Genomic DNA, 24,446 nt, shown 5'->3' with positions numbered 1-24,446 from the left:
ACTTCCCACTGTACCACAGGGTTATGTGGCCACTGAAGATGTGCGAGAGACTATCCTCAACAGCCAACAGGTTGGACAGATTAGCCAACTCCTACATCCAAAAGTGCTTCTTCGATACTGGCTTATTTGTGTACCAACTTTACATACTAACTTTACATATATATGTACCAACTTTACATACTATCTTTTTGTGACATCTTTACATATCTATGTACCAACTTTACATACTAACTTTACATATCTATGTACCAACTTTACATACAAACTTTACATACCAATTTTTTGTGCCATCTTTACATATCTATGTCCCAACTTCACATACTAACTTTACATATCTATGTACCAACTTTACATACCAACTTTACATACCACCTTTTTGTGCCATCTTTACATATCTATGTACCAACTTTACATATCTATGTACCAACTTTACATACTAACTTTCCATATCTATGTACCAACTTTACATACTATCTTTTTGTGCCATCTTTACATATATATGTACTAACTTTACATATCTATGTGCCAACTTTACATACTATCTTTTTGTGCCATCTTTACATATCTATGTACCAACTTTACATACTAACTTTACATATCTATGTACCAACTTTACATACTATCTTTTTTGCCATCTTTACATATCTATGTACCAACTTTACATACTAACTTTACATATCTATGTACCAACTTTACATACCAACTTTACATACTATCTTTTTGTGCCATCTTCACATATCTATGTACCAACTTTACATACTAACTTTACATATCTATGTACCAACTTTACATACTATATTTTTGTGCCATCTTTACATATCTATGTACCAACTTTACATACTATCTTTTTGTGCCATCTTTACATATCTATGTACCAACTTTACATACAAACTTTCCATATCTATGTACCAACTTTACATACTATCTTTTTGTGCCATCTTTACATACAAACTTTACATATCTATGTACCAACTTTACATACCATCTTTACATATCTATGTACCAACTTTACATACTAACTTTACATATATATGTACCAACTTTACATACCAACTTTACATACTATCTTTTTGTGCCATCTTCACATTTCTATGTGCCAACTTTACATACTAACTTTACATATCTATGTACCAACTTTGCATACTATATTTTTGTGCCATCTTTACATATCTATGTACCAACTTTACATACTAACTTTACATATCTATGTACCAACTTTACATACTATCTTTTTGTGCCATCTTTACATATCTATGTACCAACTTTACATACTAACTTTACATATCTATGTACCAACTTTACATACTATCTTTTTGTGCCATCTTTACATATCTATGTACCAACTTTATATACTAACTTTACATAGCTATGTACCAACTTTACATACTATCTTTTTGTTCCATCTTTACATATTTATGTACCAACTTTACATACTAACTTTACATATCTATGTACCAACTTTGCATACCAACTTTACATACTATGTTTTTGTGCCATCTTTACATATCTATGTACCAACTTTACGTACTAACTTTACATATCTATGTACCAACTTTACATACTATATTTTTGTTCAATCTTTACATATTTATGTACCAACTTTACATACTAACTTTACATATCTATGTACCAACTTTGCATACCAACTTTACATACTATGTTTTTGTGCCATCTTTACATATCTATGTACCAATTTTACGTACTAACTTTACATATCTATGTACCAACTTTACATACCAACTTTACATACTATCTTTTTGTGCCATCTTTACATATCTATGTACCAACTTTACATACTAACTTTACATATCTATGTACCAACTTTACATACTATCTTTTTGTGCCATCTTTACATATCTATGTACCATCTTTAAATATTTACGTACGATCTTTACATACCTACTTTACATTTTTACGTACTATTTTTCATACGATCTTTACATATATCTTTACACACAATCTTTACGTACGATTTTAATGTACCATACAATCTTTACATATCTATGTACGATCTTTACATGCCATCTTTTTTACAATCCTTACATAGCTGAATGTACAAACTTAAGAGTACCATATTTACGTATGATCTTAACATATCATCGTTACATCCCATTTTTTTACAATCCTTATGTCCTTAATGTACCATCTTTATGTACGATCTTAATGTATCATCTTTACATACCATTTTTATGCACAATCTGAATGTACTATCTTTACGTACGGTTCTAATGTACCACCTTTAGACACCATCTTTTTGTCCCATCTTTGCATTTTACGTACCATTTTTCATACAATCTTTACATATCTTTACACACGTTTATGTACGATCTTTACATACCATCTTTTTGTGCCATCTTTACCTATCTATGTGCCATCTATACATATCAATGTATCATCTTTAAATATTTATGTACCATCTTTACGTAACAACTTTACATTTTTACGTACCATTTTTCATACGATCTTTACATACCTCTATGTACGATCTTTACATATCATTACATGCCATCTTTGATACAATCCTTACATATTAACGTACGATCTTAATGTACCATCTTTAAGTATGATCTTAGCGTACGATCTTCACATATCGTTACATGCCATCTTTTTTACAATCCTTACCAAGCTCTATGTACGCTCTTAGTGTACCATCTTTACGTACGATCTTAATGTACCATCTTTACATACTATCTTTTTGTCCCACCTTAAATATCTTGTATTTGCAGTCTATTCAATTGAATGTAAGTTGAAACTGATTTGCAAATCATTGTATTCTCTTTTTATTTACACAACGTGCCAACTTCTCTGGTTTTGGCTTTTGTACAAGTGGACTCTTACCTGGGACAGAAGGCGCACTTGTGCTTGGCCCAAAGGAAGACCTTGTCCAGCACCTGGTCCTCGTGGAGGTGACATCTGATGGCATGCCTGATCACCGCGGAGGTGACTTTAACGAAGACTCGATCACAGGACAGAGAGGGACACAGGACACACCTGAGGTCCACACCGTAGCCGTTTTCTCCTGCCGACTTGTCCTGTCCATGCGGTCCCTCCTCCTTCGTGGTCCCGTGTGCACTTGAGACCACCACCAGGCTGTCTTTGATGACGACCTGCTCGTCTGTGAAGTTTAGCAGCGTCGCCACGTTGGCGTCGCCTTTCTTCAACTTCTTCATGAGCGAGCGGAAGTTGCGGATGATTCGAGCCTCCCGACCGAGGCTGGCATTTTCCACTTTCGCTAATCTCTGAATTTCCTTCTTCGAAACTTTAGGCGGATTTTTGGGCGGCTTTTTGGGTGGCTTTTCAGGCAGCTTTTCAGGTAGCTTTTCAGGCAACTTTTCAGGTAGCTTTTCAGGCAGCTTTTCAGGCAGCTTTTCAGGCAGCTTCTTGGCCATCCCATTGGTGGTTGGGGCTTCCTGGCTGTCGTTATTGTTGTTCTTGCTCATTTCCTGGATGTGATCCCAGATGTGCTTCTTGGCCACTTGGTGGTGCTGGAAGAGCTTCTCACACAGGATGCAGATGCTGCTGGTCTTCAGGTGAGCAACAGCATGTCTGCAAACGTTCAAGCCTTTGTAGATTTTCTTACAGGCGCCACAGTGGTACTTGATGTGCGCATATTTTTGACCTCGCTCAACCTTCTCCTTCCACGTGAGGCCTCTTTTCGCCTGCAACCGAAGACAAGACATGAAACATGTATATTTACGAGAAACACGTATATTTACGGTCACGTGAAACACGTATATTCACGAAAAACACTTATATTCACGTAAAACACGTATATTTACGTTCACGAGAAACACGTATACCGTATTTCCTTGAATTGCCGTTGGGGCGCTAATGATTTTAAAACCTCTTCTCACTCCGGCACTTACCAAAGGTATGCAGTAAAAATTTGAGTGGTATGTAAACTTGGACCTTAAATCCTACTGAATAGCTCTTAATCTTCTTCCCTTTATGCGATTTCAAATTACCGGTATTGAAATCAGCCTCCTCCATTTTGGAAATGATGACAGGGGAAGTTTCAGTCGTGACGTCACGAGTTTGACCAGGCGATAATACTAAGCATGCGCTAATTATTTTGGGAAGCGAGTTTGACACGGCAGTAATTCAAGGCAGGCGCATACTATATGCCCTGCGGCAATTCAAGGAAATACGGTATTTAAGAGGAACACGTATATTTGCGTTCACGTGAAACACGTATATTCATGATAAACACTTATATTCACAGGAAACACGTAGATTTACGTTCACTTGAAATACGTATATTGACGAAAAACACGTATATTTACGTGAAACACGTATATTTACGTTCACGTGAAATGCGTATATTTACGCTCACGCGAAACGCGTATATTTACGCTCACGCGAAACGCGTATATTTACCCTCACGCGAAACGCGTATATTTACGCTCACGCGAAACGCGTATTTTTACGCTCACGCGAAACGCGTATATTTACGCTCACGCGAAACGCGTATATTTACGTTCACGCGAAACACGTATATTCATGATAAACACTTATATTCACGAGAAACACGTACATTCACTTGAAATACGTATATTGACTAAAAACACGTATATTTACGGGAAACACGTATATGTACGTTCACGCGAAACGCGTATATTTACGCTCACGCGAAACGCGTATATTTACGCTCACGCGAAACGCGTATATTTACGCTCACGCGAAACGCGTATATTTACGCTCACGGGAAACGCGTATATTTACGCTCGCGCGTATATTTACGCTCACGCGAAACGCGTATATTTACGCTCACGCGAAACGCGTATATTTATGTTCACGCGAAACACGTATATTCATGATAAACACATATATTCACGAGAAACACGTACATTTACATTCACTTGAAATACGGATATTGACTAAAAACACGTATATTTACGCTCACGCGAAACGCGTATATTTACGCTCACGCGAAACGCGTATATTTACGCTCACGCGAAACGCGTATATTTACGCTCACGCGAAACGCGTATATTTACGCTCACGCGAAACGCGTATATTTACGTTCACGCGAAACGCGTATATTTACGTTTACGCGAAACGCGTATATTTACGTTCACGCGAAACGCGTATATTTACGTTCACGCGAAACGCGTATATTTACGTTCACGCGAAACGCGTATATTTACGCTCACGCGAAACGCGTATATTTACGCTCACGCGAAACGCGTATATTTACGCTCACGCGAAACGCGTATATTTACGCTCACGCGAAACGCATATATTTACGCCCACGCGAAACGCGTATATTTACGCTCACACGAAACGCGTATATTTACGCTCACGCGAAACACGTATATTCATGATAAACACTTATATTCACGAGAAACACGTACATTTACGTTCACTTGAAATACGTATATTGACTAAAAACACGTATATTTACGTGAAACGCGTATATTTACGTTCACGTGAAACGCGTATATTTACGTTCACGTGAAACGCGTATATTTACGTTCACGTGAAACGCGTATATTTACGTTCACGTGAAACGCGTATATTTACGTTCACGTGAAACACGTATATTTACGCTCACGTGAAACGCGTATATTTACGCTCACGCGAAACGCGTATATTTACGCTCACGCGAAACGCATATATTTACGTTCACGCGAAACGCATATATTTACGTTCACGCAAAACGCATATATTTACGTTCACGTAAAACGCATATATTTCCGTTCACGTAAAACGCATATATTTCCGTTCACGTAAAACGCATATATTTACGTTCACGTAAAACGCATATATTTACGTTCACGTAAAACGCGTATATTTACGTTCACGTAAAACGCGTATATTTACGTTCACGTGAAACGCGTATATTTACGCTCACGTGAAACGCGTATATTTACGTTCACGTGAAACGCGTATATTTACGTTCACGTGAAACGCGTATATTTACGTTCACGTGAAACGCGTATATTTACGCTCACGCGTATATTTACGCTCACGCAAAACGCGTATATTTACGCTCACGCGTATATTTACGCTCACGCGTATATTTACGCTCACGCGTATATTTACGCTCACGCGTATATTTACGCTCACGCGAAACGCGTATATTTACGCTCACGCGAAACGCGTATATTTACGTTCACGCGAAACGCGTATATTTACGTTCACGCGAAACGCGTATATTTACGTTCACGCGAAACGCGTATATTTACGTTCACGCGAAACGCGTATATTTACGTTCACGCGAAACGCGTATATTTACGTTCACGCGAAACGCGTATATTTACGTTCACGCGAAACGCGTATATTTACGTTCACGCGAAACGCGTATATTTACGTTCACGCGAAACGCGTATATTTACGTTCACGCGAAACGCGTATATTTACGTTCACGCGAAACGCGTATATTTACGTTCACGCGAAACGCGTATATTTACGTTCACGCGAAACGCGTATATTTACGTTCACGCGAAACGCGTATATTTACGTTCACGCGAAACGCGTATATTTACGTTCACGCGAAACGCGTATATTTACGTTCACGCGAAACGCGTATATTTACGTTCACGCGAAACGCGTATATTTACGTTCACGTGAAACGCGTTTATTTCCGTTCACGTGAAACGCGTATATTTCCGTTCACGTGAAACGCGTATATTTCCGTTCACGTGAAACGCGTATATTTCCGTTCACGTGAAACGCGTATATTTCCGTTCACGTGAAACGCGTATATTTACGTTCACGTGAAACGCGTATATTTCCGTTCACGTGAAACGCGTATATTTCCGTTCACGTGAAACGCGTATATTTCCGTTCACGTGAAACGCGTATATTTACGTTCACGTGAAACGCGTATATTTCCGTTCACCTGAAACGCGTATATTTATGTTCACGTAAAACGCATATATTTACGTTCACGTAAAACGCGTATATTTACGTTCACGTGAAACGCGTATATTCACGTTCACGTAGGGGTGTAACGGTACACAAAAATCTCGGTTCGGTACGTACCTTGGTTCAGAGGTCAAGGTTCGGTTCATTTTCGGTACAGTAAGAAAACAACAAAATATACATTTTTTGATTATTTATATAATAAATTTGCAAAAACTTCCACCAAAAACATTTTTCTTAGTGGAATATTTGATGTGAAGTAATCGGAAACTTGAATAGGTCAATAATTCATAATAACATTGATTTTGGTTCAATATTATGTTTTGAGCAATGACAGTTTGAAAGAAAAAAAACAGCTGTGTTTTATTAGTCAACGTTGCAACTTTTTCTAAATTACATTTAGCCTTCAAGCTTTTTTATATCACTTTGGTTTGTGCTTTTGTTTATTTTAATAGTATTTTTCGAATGTGCCGTGGGCCTTTAAAACATTAGCTCTGGGCCGCAAATGGACTCCGGGGCACACTTTTGACATTAGATAATAAAAAATTAAATCTGATAAATCAATGGATAAAAAGCAGAGCCTGGCGATGCATGCGCGTTTATCATAACTCTCTCGCTCTCTTCGTCTCTGCCCCTCCCTCACCAATGCTGCTGCGCGCACCACTTTTTGTTTTGTTTTTAACCCCTTCTTATCCCTGAACGTACATTGACAATACACGCAACCCTAACTTAAAATGCCGGACATTCGAGGCATTTAAGAAACTCCACCTGGACAGCCTCTCAAAGAGAACATATCCGGTGAAAAGAGGAGGTATGGTCAGTCTATCATAGCCCGATGCTAGCATGCCGTGTGCTGTTGTTGTTTTGATTGATTGAAACTTTTATTAGTAGATTGCACAGTACAGTACATATTCCGTACAATTGACCACTAAATGGTAACACCCGAATAACTTTTTCAACTTGTTTAAGTCGGGGTCCACGTAATTCACGGTGCCTCGGTGTGCATTGTTTACAAAACGTGCGGTGCGCTACTTAATATGGCCTTGTCGTTCGGTACACCGAACTGAAACACCCGTACCAAAACGGTTCAATACAAATACACGTACCGTATATTCACGTGAAACATGTATATCAATGTTCACGAGAAACACGTAAATTTAAGTTCACGCGAAACATGTATATTCACGTGAAACACGTATATTTACGTGTATATATATATATATATATATATATATATATATATATATATATATATATATATATATATATATATTTATATATTTATATATTTATATATTAGGTATGCACCGATTAATCGGTAACCGAATATATTCGGCCGAATATGGGAAAAAAAAGCCACATTCGGCCTTCGGTGGAATGAGTTAAAAAGAAGACCGAACAGTGTGACGCAATTTTTGGACGCGGTGACGCAATCAACGAACGTGCAGTGACGCGGTGACGTTGGGATATGTTGTGTACCTTTATAAGTGTATGAGGTTACAAGCACACACTTAATTGAGATTTACTTGAGCCTTCTGTTTACATTATTAGCATATCTACTGTGGCTAAGCAGACTTTTGCCAAAAGGACAATAATTAATTTGTTGTGGGTTTATCCACTTTAATGCACTTTATTTTTTTTTGGAATGCATGTTTTGTTTGAAGGCCTAATATAAACGAAAAATGTTGTGCTTTTGAAAAGCAAAGGCTACTGGATTATTAAAAAGGCAATATTCAATAAAAATTTACTTCATTTGAAAATCATGTCTAAATATTTATTCTAGGCTATTTATGCAATATAAAAAAAATTGTGAAAAACTACATTCATTATTCGGTATTCGGCCAAGCGTTTAAATTTTATTCCGCTTCGGACACAAATTTTCATTTCGGTGCATCCCTTATATATATATATATATATATATATATACATATTACCCTTTTTTTTGTTTTGGTAAAAATCAGTTTTTATGTTTTTAGCCCATCTCCATGCAACCAGAAGGAGCTTTTTTTTTAACCTGTCATCTGTTTTGACAAAATGTCATTATAATTATTGTACCAAATAAAATTGGGAAAATCTGTCTGAATTAACAATTGTTTCTGATTCTGTTTCAAATAGTCCGCTCAGGAATTGGAATGAGATCGAATTGTGAGGTGCCCTAAGACTCACGCCTCTACAGCCTCCCTATTTCATGGTCGACACGAGCATATTTCATAGCACACGCGCTCAAAAAATAATGTGAACACTTCAAGAACCAAACCAACTCCAAGATGGTGACAACTAACACACTGACCGCTGGCTTGGACTTCTTGGCGAGTTGTGACTTTCCTGGTCCGAGCGCGGGTGCTTCCGCGGGCTGTCCCGTGTCGTTGTCAGGGTGTGTGGACTGAAGATGGTAACTGTGGCGCACTTCCACTGGGAAGTTGGCCACGTCCAACGGAGGTCCGTCGAGCTCTGGCTCCCCTTGGACGGCGAGGGCGTCACGAACATCACAATCTTGGCCTCGCTTCTCCAAGTGTGCACGCTCCAGTTCCACCTCGTTCTCCAGGTGAGGCATCTCCTCCTCTGCGGGGTCCGGCCCACACTCCTCCCTGGGAAGGGGTAACTCATTATCGGGGTAGGAGACTTCCCATCTGTACAAAGGCTTCCTGCCCCGCTTTTTCCCTTTCACCACCACCAACTTCTGCTGAACGTTCGGTGCCTTCTCCAGCGTGGGAAGACCCTGCAGCCATCTCCTCCTCCTGCCCTTCCTCGTCAAGATCTGGCTTTTCACACAGCGGGACAAGTTTTCCCGGTTAAGAGGGAGCGTGTCGTCAGAGTTTTCCCTCCGGGTGTGATTGTGTCTCAGTGCGTAGACGGCCTTTTCAGACCCAGAGGAAGGTTTGAGGTTGTATTTGAACTCGGGATCGTTCTCTTCGTCTACTTGATCGTCGTAGAGTTGGATTCTCTTCTGCAGTTTTCTCTTCCTGACAGGCGCGTGACTCAATGGGCTTACAATCTTGCTCTCAGAAATAGGTTCATGTGGAGGGTCCTGGTTCTCCGCTGGAGTGCCAGTGCACTCGCAGGGACCTAAATCTTTAGTGTTAGAATCATCTGTGACAGTTCTCGTCAGCAGCTCATCATCACAATAGTCCTTTTCCTCCTCAGTCTCGTTGAGAACGGCATCTTGGGTCACTTTGTCACCGATCAACTCCAAGCAACGACTCCTGAGTGTCAGGATGTTCCAAAACTCGGGGTCGAAACACAAACGTTCTTTGAGCATCTGAAATATGAAGAAAAACCATATAGTTAGTTCTCGATATCAACTGGTAGACTGCAAAAGCTGAAATATCTCAAATAAGGGTGATATTTGCTTATTTTTCTGTCTGATAAGATAATTCTTCTCATAAGCAGTTTTTATGTTAGAGTGTTTTACTTGTTTTAAGTGTCTCGGTCCTAAATGATCTCAGTAAGATATTACAGCGTGTTGCTGAGAATCTATGATCTATGTTGAGTAAGCCGAGGAGACGTTCTGTAGGCGAGCGGCACTGCAAGAGAGCCGCGGTCGAGTAAACCAAAGAATTCTCACAAGAACTACAAACCCTGTTTCCATATGAGTTGGGAAATTGTGTTTGATGTAAATATAAATGGAATACAATGTTTTGCAAATCCTTTTCAACTCATATTCAATTGAAAGCACTACAAAGACAAGATATTTGATGTTCAAACTCATAAACCTTATTTTTTGTTTGCAAATAATAATTAACTTTGAATTTCATGGCTGCAACACATGACAAAGTAGTTGGGAAAGGGCATGTTCACCACTGTGTTACATCACCTTTTTTTTTTTAACAACACTCAAACGTTTGGGAACTGAGGAAACTAATTGTTGAAGCTTTGAAAGTGGAATTCTTTCCCATTCTTGTTTTATGTAGAGCTTCAGTCCTTCAACAGTCCGGGGTCTCCTCTGTCATATTTTACGCTTCATAATGCGCCACACATTTTCCATGGGAGACAGGTCTGGACTGCAGGCGGGCCAGGAAAGTATTCGCACTCTTTTTTTACAAAGCCACGCTGTTGTAACACGTGCTGAATGTGGCTTGGCATTGTCTTGCTGAAATAAACAGGGGCGTCCATGAAAAAGACGGCGCTTAGATGGCAGCATATGTTGTTCCAAAACCTTTCAGCATTATGGTGCCTTCATAGATGTGTAAGTTACCCATGCCTTGGGCACTAATGCACCCCCATACATCACAGATGCTGGCTATTGAACTTTGCGTTGATAACAGTCTGGATGATTCTCTTCCCCTTTGGTCCAGATGACACAATGTCGAATATTTCCAAAAACAATTTGAAATGTGGACTCGTCATACCACAGAACACTTTTCCACTTTGCATCAGTCCATCTGAGATGATCTCGGGCCCAGTGAAGCCGGCGGCATTTCTGGATGTTGTTGATAAATGGCTTTCGCTTTGCATTGTAGAGCTTTAACTTGCACTTACAGATGTAGCGACCACCTGTATTTAGTGACAGTGATTTTCTGAAGTGTTTCTGAGCCCATGTGGTGATATCCTTTAGAGATTGATGTCGGTTTTGTCAGAAAAATTGTGTATAAATTATCAAATAAAACTTTGTATTACATTGTGTTCCGGACAAGAAACATTGGTACTTTAACTTTAGGAAGACAAAAGGCTGAAACTTTTCAAGAAGAATGCTGGACTTCCAAGCAGACAGATGGCGGATCTGCCCAACTTCCACAGGAACTCCTTTTGAAGTATATTTGCAAACTCTTCTTTGATGTATTTTATGGGACCCTCTTTGATCTATTTTATGGAACTTTCTTTGATTTGTTCGGGAACCGAAGGCAACGCTGCTCACGACCCACTTCCATGAGGAAGCAGCTGTGGGAAGGAGGGGGGTGGAAAATCAAATAAAGGAGGAGGAGCACGGTCTTGGGGCAGAGCATGGTGCAGGGTTTTGTACAGACAGTACAATGGCCATTCCTCTCCTCAGATCAGAGTCTAAATTTAATTCTGTCTCTGTTTGATTATTTGCCTTTTTGTCTTGTCTAATAGATGTCATCAGTGTTTGAACCTGACAGGTTTTTGATACAGTGCCGTCTGAGGGATCGAAGGTCACGGTCATTCAATGTTGGTTTCCGGCCATGCCGCTTACGTGGAGTGATTTCTCCAAATTCTCTGAACCTTTTGATGATTTTATGGAGCGTAGATGTTGAAATCCCTAAATTTCTTGCAATTGCACTTTGAGAAACGTTGTTCTTAAACTGTTTGACTATTTGCTCACGCAGTTGTGGACAAAGGGGTGTACCTCGCCCCATCCTTTCTTGTGAAAGACTGAGCATTTTTTGGGAAGCTGTTTTTATACCCAATCATGGCACCCACCTGTTCCCAATTAGCCTCCACACCTGTGGGATGTTCCAAATAACTGTTTGATGAGCATTCCTCAACTTTATCAGTATTTATTGCCACCTCTCCCAACTTCTTTGTCACGTGTTGCTGGCATCAAATTCTAAAGTTAATGATTTGCAAAAAAAAAATAAGTTTAAGAGTTTGAACATAAAATATGTTGTCTTTGTAGTGCATTCAACTGAATATGGGTTGAAAAGGATTTGCAAATCATTGTATTCCATTTATCCATCCATCCATTTTACTACCGCTTATTCCCTTTGGGGTAGCCGGGGGCGCTGGTGCCTATCTCAGCTACAATCGGGTGGAAGGCAGTGTACACCCTGGACAAGTCGCCACCTCATGTAATACAATTTCCCAACTCATACGGAAACGGGGTTTGTACTAGAAATGCCCTGTCAGATATAACATTTCGGGGAAAATATTTACTAGGGCTGCGAATCTTTGGGTGTCCCACGATTCGATTCAATATCGATTGTTGGGGTCATGATTCGATTCAAAATCAATTTTTTTTTATATTCAACACTATTCTCAATTCAAAAACGATATTTTCCTGATTTAAAAGGATTCTCTATTCATTCAATACATATGATTTCAGCAGGATCTTCCCCAGTCTGCTGACATGCTAGCAGTCATATATTTTTGTAAAAAGCTGTTCAACTGATTGCAATAATGTAAATTTGTTTTAACTATTAAACAAACCAAAAACATGACTTATTTTATCTTTGTGAAAACATTGGACACGGTGTGTTGTCAAGCTTATGAGATGCGATGCAAGTGTAAGCCACTGTGACACTATTGTTTTTATTTTTTATTTTTATAAACGTCTAATGATAATGTCAATGAGGGATTTTTAATCACTGCTATGCTGATCCTCCTCTCTGAGCTGCAACCTTATCGTGGTAGAGGAGTTTGCATGTCCCAATGATCGTAGGAGCTATATTGTCCGGGGGGAATAAAGCCCCCTGGTAGGGTCTCCCAAGGCAAACAGGTTCTAGGTGAGGGATCAGACAAAGAGCAGCTCGAAGACCTTTATGAAGAAAAAAAAGCATGGACCCAGATTTCCCTCGCCCGGATGCGAGTCACCGGGGCTCCCCTCTGGAGCCAGGCCCGGAGGTGGGGCACGATGGCGAGCGCCTGTTCCCATAGGTCCCGGCCGGGCACAGCCCGAAGAGGCAACGTGGGTCACCCCTCCAATGGGCTCACCACCCATAGCAGGGACCATAGAGGTCGGGTGCAATGTGAGCTGGGCGGCAGCCCAAGGCAGGGCACTTGGCGGTCCGATCCTCGGCTACAGAAGCTAGCTCTTGGGACGTGGAACGTCACGTCACTGGGGGGGAAAGAGCCTGAGCTAGTGCGCGAAGTCGAGAAATTCCGGCTGGATATAGTCGGACTCACTTCGACGCACAGCAAGGGCTCTGGAACCACTTCTCTCGAGAGGGGTTGGACCCTCTTCCACTCTGGCGTTGCCGGCAGTGAGAGGCGACGGGCTGGGGTGGCAATTCTTGTTTCCCCCCGGCTCAAAGCCTGTACGTTGGAGTTCAACCCGGTGGACGAAAGGGTAGCCTCCCTCCGCCTTCGGGTGGGGGGACGGGTTCTGACTGTTGTTTTTGCTTACGCACCAAACAGCAGTTCAGAGTACCCACCCTTTTTGGGAGCACTCGGAGTACTGGAAAGTGCTCCCCCGGGTGATTCCCTTGTCCTACTGGGAGACTTCAACGCTCACGTTGGCAACGACAGTGAAACCTGGAGAGGCGTGATTGGGAAGAATGGCCGCCCGGATCTGAACCCGAGTGGTGTTTTGTTACTGGACTTTTGTGCTCGTCACAGTTTGTCCATAACAAACACCATGTTCAAACATAAGGGTGTCCATATGTGCACTTGGCACCAGGACACCCTAGGCCGCAGTTCCATGATCGACTTTGTAGTTGTGTCATCGGATTTGCGGCCTTATGTTTTGGACAGTCGGGTGAAGAGAGGGGCGGAGCTTTCTATCGATCACCACCTGGTGGTGAGTTGGCTGCGATGGTGGGGGACGATGCCGGACAGACCTGGCAGGCCCAAACACATTGTGAGGGTCTGCTGGGAACGTCTGGCAGAGTCTCCTGTCAGACAAAGTTTCAATTCCCACCTCCGGAAGAACTTTGAACATGTCACGAGGGAGGTGCTGGACATTGAGTCCGAGTGGACCATGTTCCGCACCTCTATTGTCGAGGCGGCGGATCGGAGCTGTGGCCGCAAGGTAGTTGGTGCCTGTTGGGGCGGCAATCCTAAAACCCCTTGGTGGACACCAGGGGTGAGGGATGCAGTCAAGCTGAAGAAGGAGTCCTATCGGGTCCTTTTGGCTCATAGGACTCCGGAGGCAGTGGACAGGTACCGACAGGCCAAGCGGTGTGCAGCTTCAGCGGTCGCGGAGGCAAAAACTCGGACATGGGAGGAGTTCGGGGAAGCCATGGAAAACGACTTCCGGACGGCTTCGAAGCGATTCTGGACCACCGTCTGCCGCCTCAGGAAGGGGAAACAGTGCACTATCAACACCGTGTATGGTGCGGATGGTGTTCTGCTGACCTTAACTGCGGATGTTGTGGATAGGTGGAAGGAATCCTTCGAAGACCTCCTCAATCCCACCAACACGTCTTCCTATGAGGAAGCAATGCCTGGGGAATCTGTGGTGGACTCTCCTATTTCTGGGTCGCTGAGGTAGTTAAAAAGCTCCTCGGTGGCAAGGCCCCAGGGGTGGACGAGATCCGCCCGGAGTTCCTTAAGGCTTTGGATGCTGTGGAGCTGTCTTGGTTGACAAGACTTTGCAGCATCGCGTGGACATCAGGGGCGGTACCTCTGGATTGGCAGACCGGGGTGGTGGTTCCTCTCTTTAAGAAGGGGGACCGGAGGGTGTGTTCCAACTATCGTGGGATCACACTCCTCAGCCTTCCCGGTAAGGTTTATTCAGGTGTACTGGAGAGGAGGCTACGCCGGATAGTCGAACCTCGGATTCAGGAGGAAAAGTGTGGTTTTTGTCCTGGTCGTGGAACTGTGGACCAGCTCTATACTCTCGGCAGGGTTCTTGAGGGTGCATGGGAGTTTGCCCAACCAGTCTACATGTGCTTTGTGGACTTGGAGAAGGCATTCGACCGTGTCCCTCGGGAAGTCCTGTGGGGAGTGCTCAGAGAGTATGGGGTATCGGACTGTCTTATTGTGGCGGTTCGCTCCCTGTACGATCAGTGCCAGAGCTTGGTCCGCATTGCCGGCAGTAAGTCGAACACATTTCCAGTGAGGGTTGGACTCCGCCAAGGCTGTCCTTTGTCACCGATTCTGTTCATAACTTTTATGGACAGAATTTCTAGGCGCAGTCAAGGCGTTGAGGGGTTCAAGTTTGGTAACCGCAGGATTAGGTCTCTGCTTTTTGCAGATGATGTGGTCCTGATGGCTTCATCTGACTGGGATCTTCAGCTCTCGCTGGATCGGTTCGCAGCAGAGTGTGAAGTGACCGGAATGAGAATCAGCACCTCCAAGTCCGAGTCCATGGTTCTCGCCGGAAAAGGGTGGAATGCCATCTCCGGGTTGGGGAGGAGACCCTGCCCCAAGTGGAGGAGTTCAAGTACCTAGGAGTCTTGTTCACTAGTGAGGGAAGAGTGGATCGTGAGATCGACAGGCGGATGGGTGCGGCGTCTTCAGTAATGCGGCCGTTGTACCGATCCGTTGTGGTGAAGAAGGAGCTGAGCCGGAAGGCAAAGCTCTCAATTTACCGGTCGATCTACGTTCCCATCCTCACCAATGGTCACGAGCTTTGGGTCATGACCGAAAGGTTAAGATCCCGGGTACAAGCGGCCGAAATGAGTTTCCTCCGCCGTGTGGCGGGGCTCTGCCATCCGGGAGGAACTCAAAGTAAAGCCGCTGCTCTTCCACATGGAGAGGAGCCAGATGAGGTGGTTCGGGCATCTGGTCAGGATGCCACCCGAACGCCTCCCTAGGGAGGTGTTTAGGGCACGTCCAACCGGTAGGAGGCCACGGGGAAGACCCAGGACACGTTGGGAAGACTATGTCTCCCGGCTGGCCTGGGAACGCCTCGGGATCCCCCGGGAAGAGCTAGACGAAGTGGCTGGGGAGAGGGAAGTCTGGGTTTCCCTGCTTGGGCTGTTGCCTCCGCGACCCGACCTCGGATAAGCGGAAGATGATGGATGGATGGATGGCTATGCTGAAAATATAACTAATTTTGAAACTGTTGTTGATAATATTAATTTTTGTTTCACTACTTTTGGTTTGTTCTGTGTCGTGCTTGTGTCTCCTCTCAATTGCTCTGTTTATTGCAGTTCTGAGTGTTGCTGGGTCAGGTTTGGTTTTGGAATTGGATTGCATTGTTATGGTATTGCTGTGTATTGTTTTGTTGGATTAATAAAAAAAAAATCGATTTTTTAAAAATGAGAATCGATTCTGAATCGCACAACGTGAGAATCGCAATTCAAATTCGAATCGATTTTTCCCACACCCCTAATATTTACAATTAAAAGTCATTGTTTATTCTTGAATCAATTAAAAAAACAGACAATTGGGTTACAGCAAAAAGAGAACATTTTTCATGCAGAGTAAACCAGTGCTCATCACTTATCAACTTCACTATTTATATATATTTTTAAATACTAAATACTGGTATCATACAATGTATGTATATACTGTATCAGCTAAAGTAGTTATGTTGTAATTGGGGGAAAAAAAAAAAGGAACAAAAAACACTATACCAATACAAAAATAGCCGGTAAAGATACACTACATTGCCAAAAGTATTTGGCCACCCATTCAAATGATGAGAATCAGGTGTGTATAAAATCAAGCACTTAGGAATGGAGACTGTTTCTACAAAACATTTGTGAAAGAACAGGCCGCTCTCAGTTTTTCCAGCGTGGAACTGTCACAGGATGCCACCTGTGCATCAAACCAGACGTGAAATTTCTTCGCTCCTAAATATTCCGAAGTCAGCTTTTGAAAGAAATGGAAGAGTTTGGGAACTACAGCATCTAAGCCACCAAGTGGTAGGAGTGTGAAATTTGGTGGAGGAGGAATTATGACGTGGGGTTGTTTTTCAGGAGCTAAGTTCCAGTGAAATAAACTTTAAATGCTCCAGGATGCCAAAACATTTTTGGACAATTCAATGCTCCCAACCTTGTGGGAACCGTTTGGAGCGGGACCTTTCCACTTCCAACATGACTGTGCACCAGTGCACAAAGCAAGGTCCATAAAGAGATGAGTGACAGAGTCTGGTGTGGATGAACTTGACTGGCCTGCACAGAGTCCTGACCTGAACCCAATAGAACGGAGACTGTCACATCAGTATGTGACCTCACCGATGCGCTTTTGGAAGAATGGTGGAAAATTCCTATAAACACACTCCGCAACCTTGTGGACAGCCTTTTCCAGAAGAGTTGAAGCTGTAATAGCTGCAAAAGGGGGTATAGCATCATACTGAACCCTACGGGTTAGGAATGGGATGGCACTTCAAGTTCATGTGATTCAAGGCAGGTGGCCAAATACTTTTGGCAATATAGTGTAAATGTCAAAATGAAATATTGGCATCGATTTTTGCCATGTTACTTTTTTCCTACACTGCGGCTAAATTACGGATTTTTTTTGCTGACAGAAATAAAATAATGTTATATTTAAAAGAAAAAAAAAACCCTCAAAAACCCTGAAAGGGTTTTTTTGTTGGTGCTTTGGCGCCATCTTTTGGACGAAATCGCTCACTGCTGGTGCTGCAGTGTCCCACTGACTGTAGTGGGTTTGGTTTAAACCGAGCTGCCATTAGTCTTCTAGCGTTTTTCTACTCGTATGGATTCTTCATTCATCTCTCCAAGCAACGTTTATAAGTTTTACAACATCAATTAAAGTTTACTTTATAGCCCTTAATCACAAAATGCTTCAAAGGGGCTGCACGAGCCACAACAACATCCCACATCAGGGCACAAAAAAACTCAACCCAATGGGACAAGGAGATAATATATAACTATCACAATGTGTGTGATGTCTTTAGGCGCGTTTTCGTGGATTTTTGTACGTGCTCCCGTAATGTAATCAAGCTAGCGTGGTTAGTCTTAGCTGTGCCCTGTAGGTCATGAGTTCAAACCCCGGCCGAGTCATACCAAAGACTATAAAAATGGGAGCCATTACCTCCCTGCTCGACACTCAGCATCAAGGGTTGGAATTGGGGGTTGAATGACCAAAAATGATTCCCTGGCGTGGCCCCTGCTGATGGTCACTGCTCCCCTCAGCTCCCAGAGGGGGGTGATCAAGGGTGATGGGTCAAATGCAGAGAATAATTTCGCCACACGTAGTGTGTGTCGGTGTGACAATCATTGGTAATTTAACATTAATATGCTGAGAAGTTTACAAGTGTCTGTGTTAGTATTATTAACTTACAGTGGCTTTATTTTTGTATTGTTTCACTATCACAAATTCATGAAAATGTCACCGTGGAGTTATAGAGTTTGTTTAGCTGATTGGAGAGCTAACTCATGCAGCTCGTGGGTCCATGACGATGACTTCTGTTTTGTCTGATCAACCGTTTTACTGCCGCGTTACAGACAGTAAAACTGAAACAATTACATTTACAGAATCTTATGATGTAAATAATATAGAAAAAATAATAATTCTATAAAATTTAGTGGGTGTAACTTGTAGCTCGGTGTACTCCGTAGTCCGCAAAATTTGATAGTGACAACAATTTTGTATTCGGGGTCTTCATGAGATCCTACCTGCAGAATTTTGAAGCGGACGTTGGTTCGGACACGACTGCTGTGTGGATGTGACTCCTGGTCAGGGTGCATGTAGAGCAGGCCCACAGTTCGGTAGGTCTCCAGGCTGGGCTGCAGACAGAAGACCAGCAGGGCGCATGCTCGACAGATCTCCAGGTCACTGGGCAGCAGGAAGGCGATGGTCTTGAAGACCAGCGACTGAGCGACGGCGTCAGTGTGCATGTCACACAGCTGCAAGGCTCGGCCACAGAGCTCCACACACACTTCCACGCCGTCGACCCCCACCTGTTCCGACCACGCCCCCCACAAAACAAAATGGTGCGAGTCAAATGAAAGGTTTGTTGTGCTCGGAGTACTTGAGGAAGGTTTCAGTCGCACCTCACTGGTAATCACTTTGATGAATGGGAAAAGGGCCCGGGCGTTGGTGGCACAAGAAGCCAGTTGCCAGCACTCAGCCAGGAAGTCTTGTGTTGACGGGTGAGCACGCAGATGCAACCTGCTCCAGATGAACACCAAGTCCCTGCATGCAACATACATTGAAGTTGGAGGAATACAAACTGTCCATCGAAACGTATGTCGTCTTAAAGTAGACCTGGGAAATTACTTTGACTCGGGGGCAACAGTGAGATGTCTCTCAATGTTGCCCCAGAGTCAAAGTGTCTGGTGGGCCTTAATATACAAATAAAGTATATATATATATATATATATATATATATATATATATATATATATATATATATATATATATATATATATATATATATATATATATAAAGTAAAAATCTCCTGATGATTGAGGGAACCCCTCATGAAACAGTTCTGTAGAGATAAAGTCGTCTTGTGATTTTTCCCACAGCTACATATTGCACTCTACCACGGTATCGAGCACTATTCCCTGGATAATCCAATCAAGACATAAATAAAGTATATATATATATATATATATATATATATATATATATATATATATATATATATATATATATATATATATATATATATATGTGTATACACACACACACACACACACACACATATATATATATATATATATACACACATATATATATATACATATACATACATATATGTATATACACATATATATATATATATATTTAAAAATATATACATATATGTGTGTGTATATAAATGGGTTGTACTTGTATAGCGCTTTTCTACCTTCAAGGTACTCAAAGCGCTTTGACACTACTTCCACATTTACCCATTCACACACACATTCACACACTGATGGAGGGAGCTGCCATGCAAGGCGCCAACCAGGACCCATCAGGAGCAAGGGTGAAGTGTCTTGCTCAGGACACAACGGACGTGACGAGGTTGGTACTAGGTGGGATTTGAACCAGGGACCCTCGGGTTGCGCACGGCGACTCTCCCACTGCGCCACGCCATCCCACACACATATATATATACTGTATATATGTATACATTTATACACACACACGCAGATATATATATATATATATATACATACATACATACATACACACACACCTATATTTATACATACATATATATATAAATATTATATATAAATATTATATATATATATATATATATATATATATACACACACATATATATAGATATGTGTGTATATATGTAAGAATGTGTATATATATATACACACACACACACACACACACACACACACACACACACACAAATTTAACATGTACACTGTTGATCTAGAAATCATCGCCACTATTTTTTTTCAGAGCCGGTCGAAAATTAACCTAATATTATATAGATTCACCCAGTCACAACATTAGGAGCCCCCACCCCAAAGCACTAAACAATTGCTTCTATCTTGCTGTGATGTCACAACGTGGTCAGACAGCAAAAACGCAACCAAAGACCTCCAAAATGTATGTGCTATGACTTTTTGGGACATTGTGTTACTCTATAGAAGAAATATCCAACATTGTAACATAAGTCGCAAAGAAAATGAATCGCATCACTTTTTTAACACTTGCAGCAATATCTGAAACTACCTGGAGGTGGCAGTGACACTCTGCAAATGCGATGAACACATCTGACACATAGTAAGGTGGTTCTAAAAAGATGATACACATGCTCAAATAGTTCAGATAGTTGAAATTAAACAAAATCTTAAATCTTAAAAAGTGTGACTAAGTCTTTCCCCCCGGCTCCTGAGTCATTATTTGCCATTTTTCATTACACACTGGTTTCCTTATTTTTTTTACACTTGCGTGATAGTCAGGAATGGCCAAATATTACAGAAAACATGGCCTGTCGCAAATGGAGGTTTTTCTGGGACTTATTTTCACAGTTAAACAGCATCAGAAAAAAAAAAAAAAAAAGAAGAAGAAGAAGAAGAAGAAGAAGAAGAAGAAGAAGAAGAGTGCACTCCCGAAAAGAAGACCTTTTAGAAAAGTGCTCACCACGTGTAGTACATGTCTCCGCCATGTAACTGCTGGGCAAGGAAGGCTTTGCATAGCGACAGAAGGAGCTCCTCTTTTTCAACTCGCTCCGTGTTGCAGATGATCTCCACGGCATCGCGGCCATCGAGCTTTGCCATCTGTACAGGAACATGAACAAATCAAAATACATCACTAATACTTCACATAGCTTTCAATTAGAGATGTCTGATGCTGATTCTGATGCGTCAACTATGTTGCTGCTCCTCGATCTTAGCGCTGCTTTCGATACCGTCGATCATAATATTTTATTAGAACGTATCAAAACACGAATTGGTATGTCAGACTTAGCCCTGTCTTGGTTTAACTCTTATCTTACTGACAGGATGCAGTGCGTCTCCCATAACAACGTGACCTCGGACTACGTTAAGGTAACGTGTGGAGTTCCCCAGGGTTTGGTCCTTGGCCCTGCACTCTTCAGCATCTACATGCTGCCGCTAGGTGACATCATACGCAAATACGGTGTTAGCTTTCACTGTTATGCTGATGACACCCAACTCTACATGCCCCTAAAGCTGACCAACACGCCGGACTGTAGTCAGCTGGAGGCGTGTCTTAATGAAATTAAACAATGGATGTCCGCTAACTTTTTGCAACTCAACCCCAAAAAAACGGAAATGTTGATTATCGGTCCTGCTAGACACCGACCTCTATTTAATAATACAACTTTGACACGGTAAAGAATCTGGGTATTATCTTCGACCCAACTCTCTCCTTTGAGTCACACATTAAAAGCGTCACTAAAACGGCCTTCTTTCCTCTCTGTAATATCGCTAAAATTCGCCCCATTCTGTCCACTAAAGAAGCTGAGATCATTATCCATGCGTTTGTTACGTCTCGCCTCGACTACTGTAACGTATTATTTTCGGGTCTCCCCATGTCTAGCATTAAAAGATTACAGTTGGTACAAAATGCGGCTGCTAGACTTTTGACAAGAACAAGAAAGTTTGATCACATTACGCCTGTACTGGCTCACCTGCACTGGCTTCCTGTGCACTTAAGATGTGACTTTAAGGTTTAACTACTTACGAAAAAAATACTCCACGGTCTAGCTCCATCCTATCTTGCCGATTGTATTGTACCATATGTCCCGGCAAGAAATCTGCGTTCAAAGGACTCCGGCTTATTAGTGATTCCCAAAGCCCCAAAAAAGTCTGCGGGCTATAGAGCGTTTTCATTTCGGGCTCCAGTACTCTGGAATGCCCTCCCGGTAACAGTTCGAGATGCCACCTCAGTAGAAGCATTTAAGTCTCACCTTAAAACTCATTTGTATACTCTAACCTTTAAATAGACTCCATTTTTAGACCAGTTGATCTGCCGTTTCTTTTCTTTTTCTCCTATGTCCCACTCTCCCTTGTGGAGGGGGTCCGGTCCGATCCGGTGGCCATGTACTCCTCGCCTGTGTATCGGCTGGGGACATCTCTGCGCTGCTGATCCGCCTCCGCTTGGGATATTTTCCTGCTGTCTCCGCTGTGAACGGACTCTCGCTGCTGTGTTGGATCCGCTTTGGACTGGACTCTTGCGACTGTGTTGGATCCATTATGGATTGAACTTTCACAGTATCATGTTGGACCCGCTCGACATCCATTGCTTTCCTCCTCTCCAAGGTTCTCACAGTCATCATTGTCACCGACGTCCCACTGGGTGTGAGTTTTCCTTGACCTTATGTGGGCCTACCGAGGATGTCGTAGTGGTTTGTGCAACCCTTTGGGACACTAGTGATCTAGGGCTATATAAGTAAACATTGATTGATTGATATATGTTATAGTTATTTGAATGACTCTTACCATAATATGTTAGGTTAACATAACAGGCACCTTCTCAGTTGGTTATTTATGCCTCATATAACGTACACTTATTCAGCCTGTTCACTATTATTTATTTATTTTAAATTGCCTTTCAAATGTCTATTCTTGGTGTTGGGTTTTATCAAATACATTTCCCCAAAAAATGCGACTTATAATCCAGTGCGACTTATATATGTTTTTTTCCTTCTTTATTATGCATTTTCGGCAGGTGCGACTTATACTCCGTAGCGACTTATATTCCGAAAAATACGGTAAACTGTCTTTTCCTTAGACTGAACAAAAGTAATATGTCCACTGATGTTTAAAAACTCTACACTCTGAGTCTAATTTATGTTTCCCCAACGATTTCGCCAATTTTCCCCTCGTGCACTAATTGACTGAAAGATCGCGCACTTGCCGCCTTTGTGGCGCAAGCATGATGACGTCCCGTTACCGCTGGGAAAATGCATTTTTAGACAATATGACTTGCTTGAGCTGCTAGGAGACCCAATAACAAGCGGTAGAAAATGGATTGATGGATGGGGGAAAAAGGACAGATGAAAAAAAAATTAATAAATACCTCTTTTTTTTTTTTTTTTTTTTTTTTTTTTTTTTTTTTTTTTTTTTTTTTAGTCGGGACTACCCGCGGGCCGGATTTTGGACGCTGGCGTGCCGTATCTGCCTAGGAGACCCAGTAACAAGCGGAAGAAAATGGATTGATGGATGGGCGAAAAGGGACGGATTAAAAAAAAGTAATAATTAAAACATTTTTTATTTTTTTATTATATTTTTTAGTCGGGACCAGAGGTGGGTAGTAACGCGCTACATTTACTCCGTTACATCTACTTGAGTAACTTTTAGGATAAATTGTACTTCTAAGAGTAGTTTTTATGCAACATACTTTTACTTGAGTATATTTATAGAGAAGGCTACTTTTACTCCGCTCCATTTATCTACATTCACCTTGCTACTCGCTACTTTTTTTTTTTTTAAATCGATCTATTAATGTTTGTTTTGGTTTTTCAAAGTAGGATCTACGCATGCCTGCGTTTCACCAATCAAATGCAGTCACTGGTGACGTGTGACGAATCAAACAGAGCCAGGCGGTCACATGACCCGAATTAAATAAGTTGGAGAACTTATTGGGATGTTACCATTTAGTGGTAAGTTGTACGGAATATGTA

At 41.8% G+C, this 24,446-nt stretch overlaps 1 protein-coding gene across 1 annotated transcript in view; it reads right to left on the bottom strand.

Moving 5' to 3' along the window:
- The window catches only part of LOC133538354 (zinc finger protein 654-like), a 58,724-nt gene that overhangs the window by 9,627 nt on the left and 24,651 nt on the right, over window positions 1-24,446 (bottom strand). The window contains exons 6-10 of the mRNA XM_061879918.1: window positions 21,440-21,576; window positions 19,392-19,533; window positions 19,014-19,298; window positions 9,158-10,126; window positions 2,839-3,659 (exon numbers count right to left, since the gene is read on the bottom strand). Of these exons, the coding sequence (XP_061735902.1) occupies window positions 2,839-3,659; window positions 9,158-10,126; window positions 19,014-19,298; window positions 19,392-19,533; window positions 21,440-21,576 (2,354 nt within the window). The remainder of the gene's footprint in view (window positions 1-2,838; window positions 3,660-9,157; window positions 10,127-19,013; window positions 19,299-19,391; window positions 19,534-21,439; window positions 21,577-24,446) is intronic.

Source organism: Nerophis ophidion, linkage group LG19 (genome assembly GCF_033978795.1).
Source record: "Nerophis ophidion isolate RoL-2023_Sa linkage group LG19, RoL_Noph_v1.0, whole genome shotgun sequence".
Classification (NCBI taxonomy): domain Eukaryota; kingdom Metazoa; phylum Chordata; class Actinopteri; order Syngnathiformes; family Syngnathidae; genus Nerophis; species Nerophis ophidion.
Note: the sequence above shows the minus strand (reverse complement) of the source record. Positions and strands in the feature narration are given on the sequence as shown.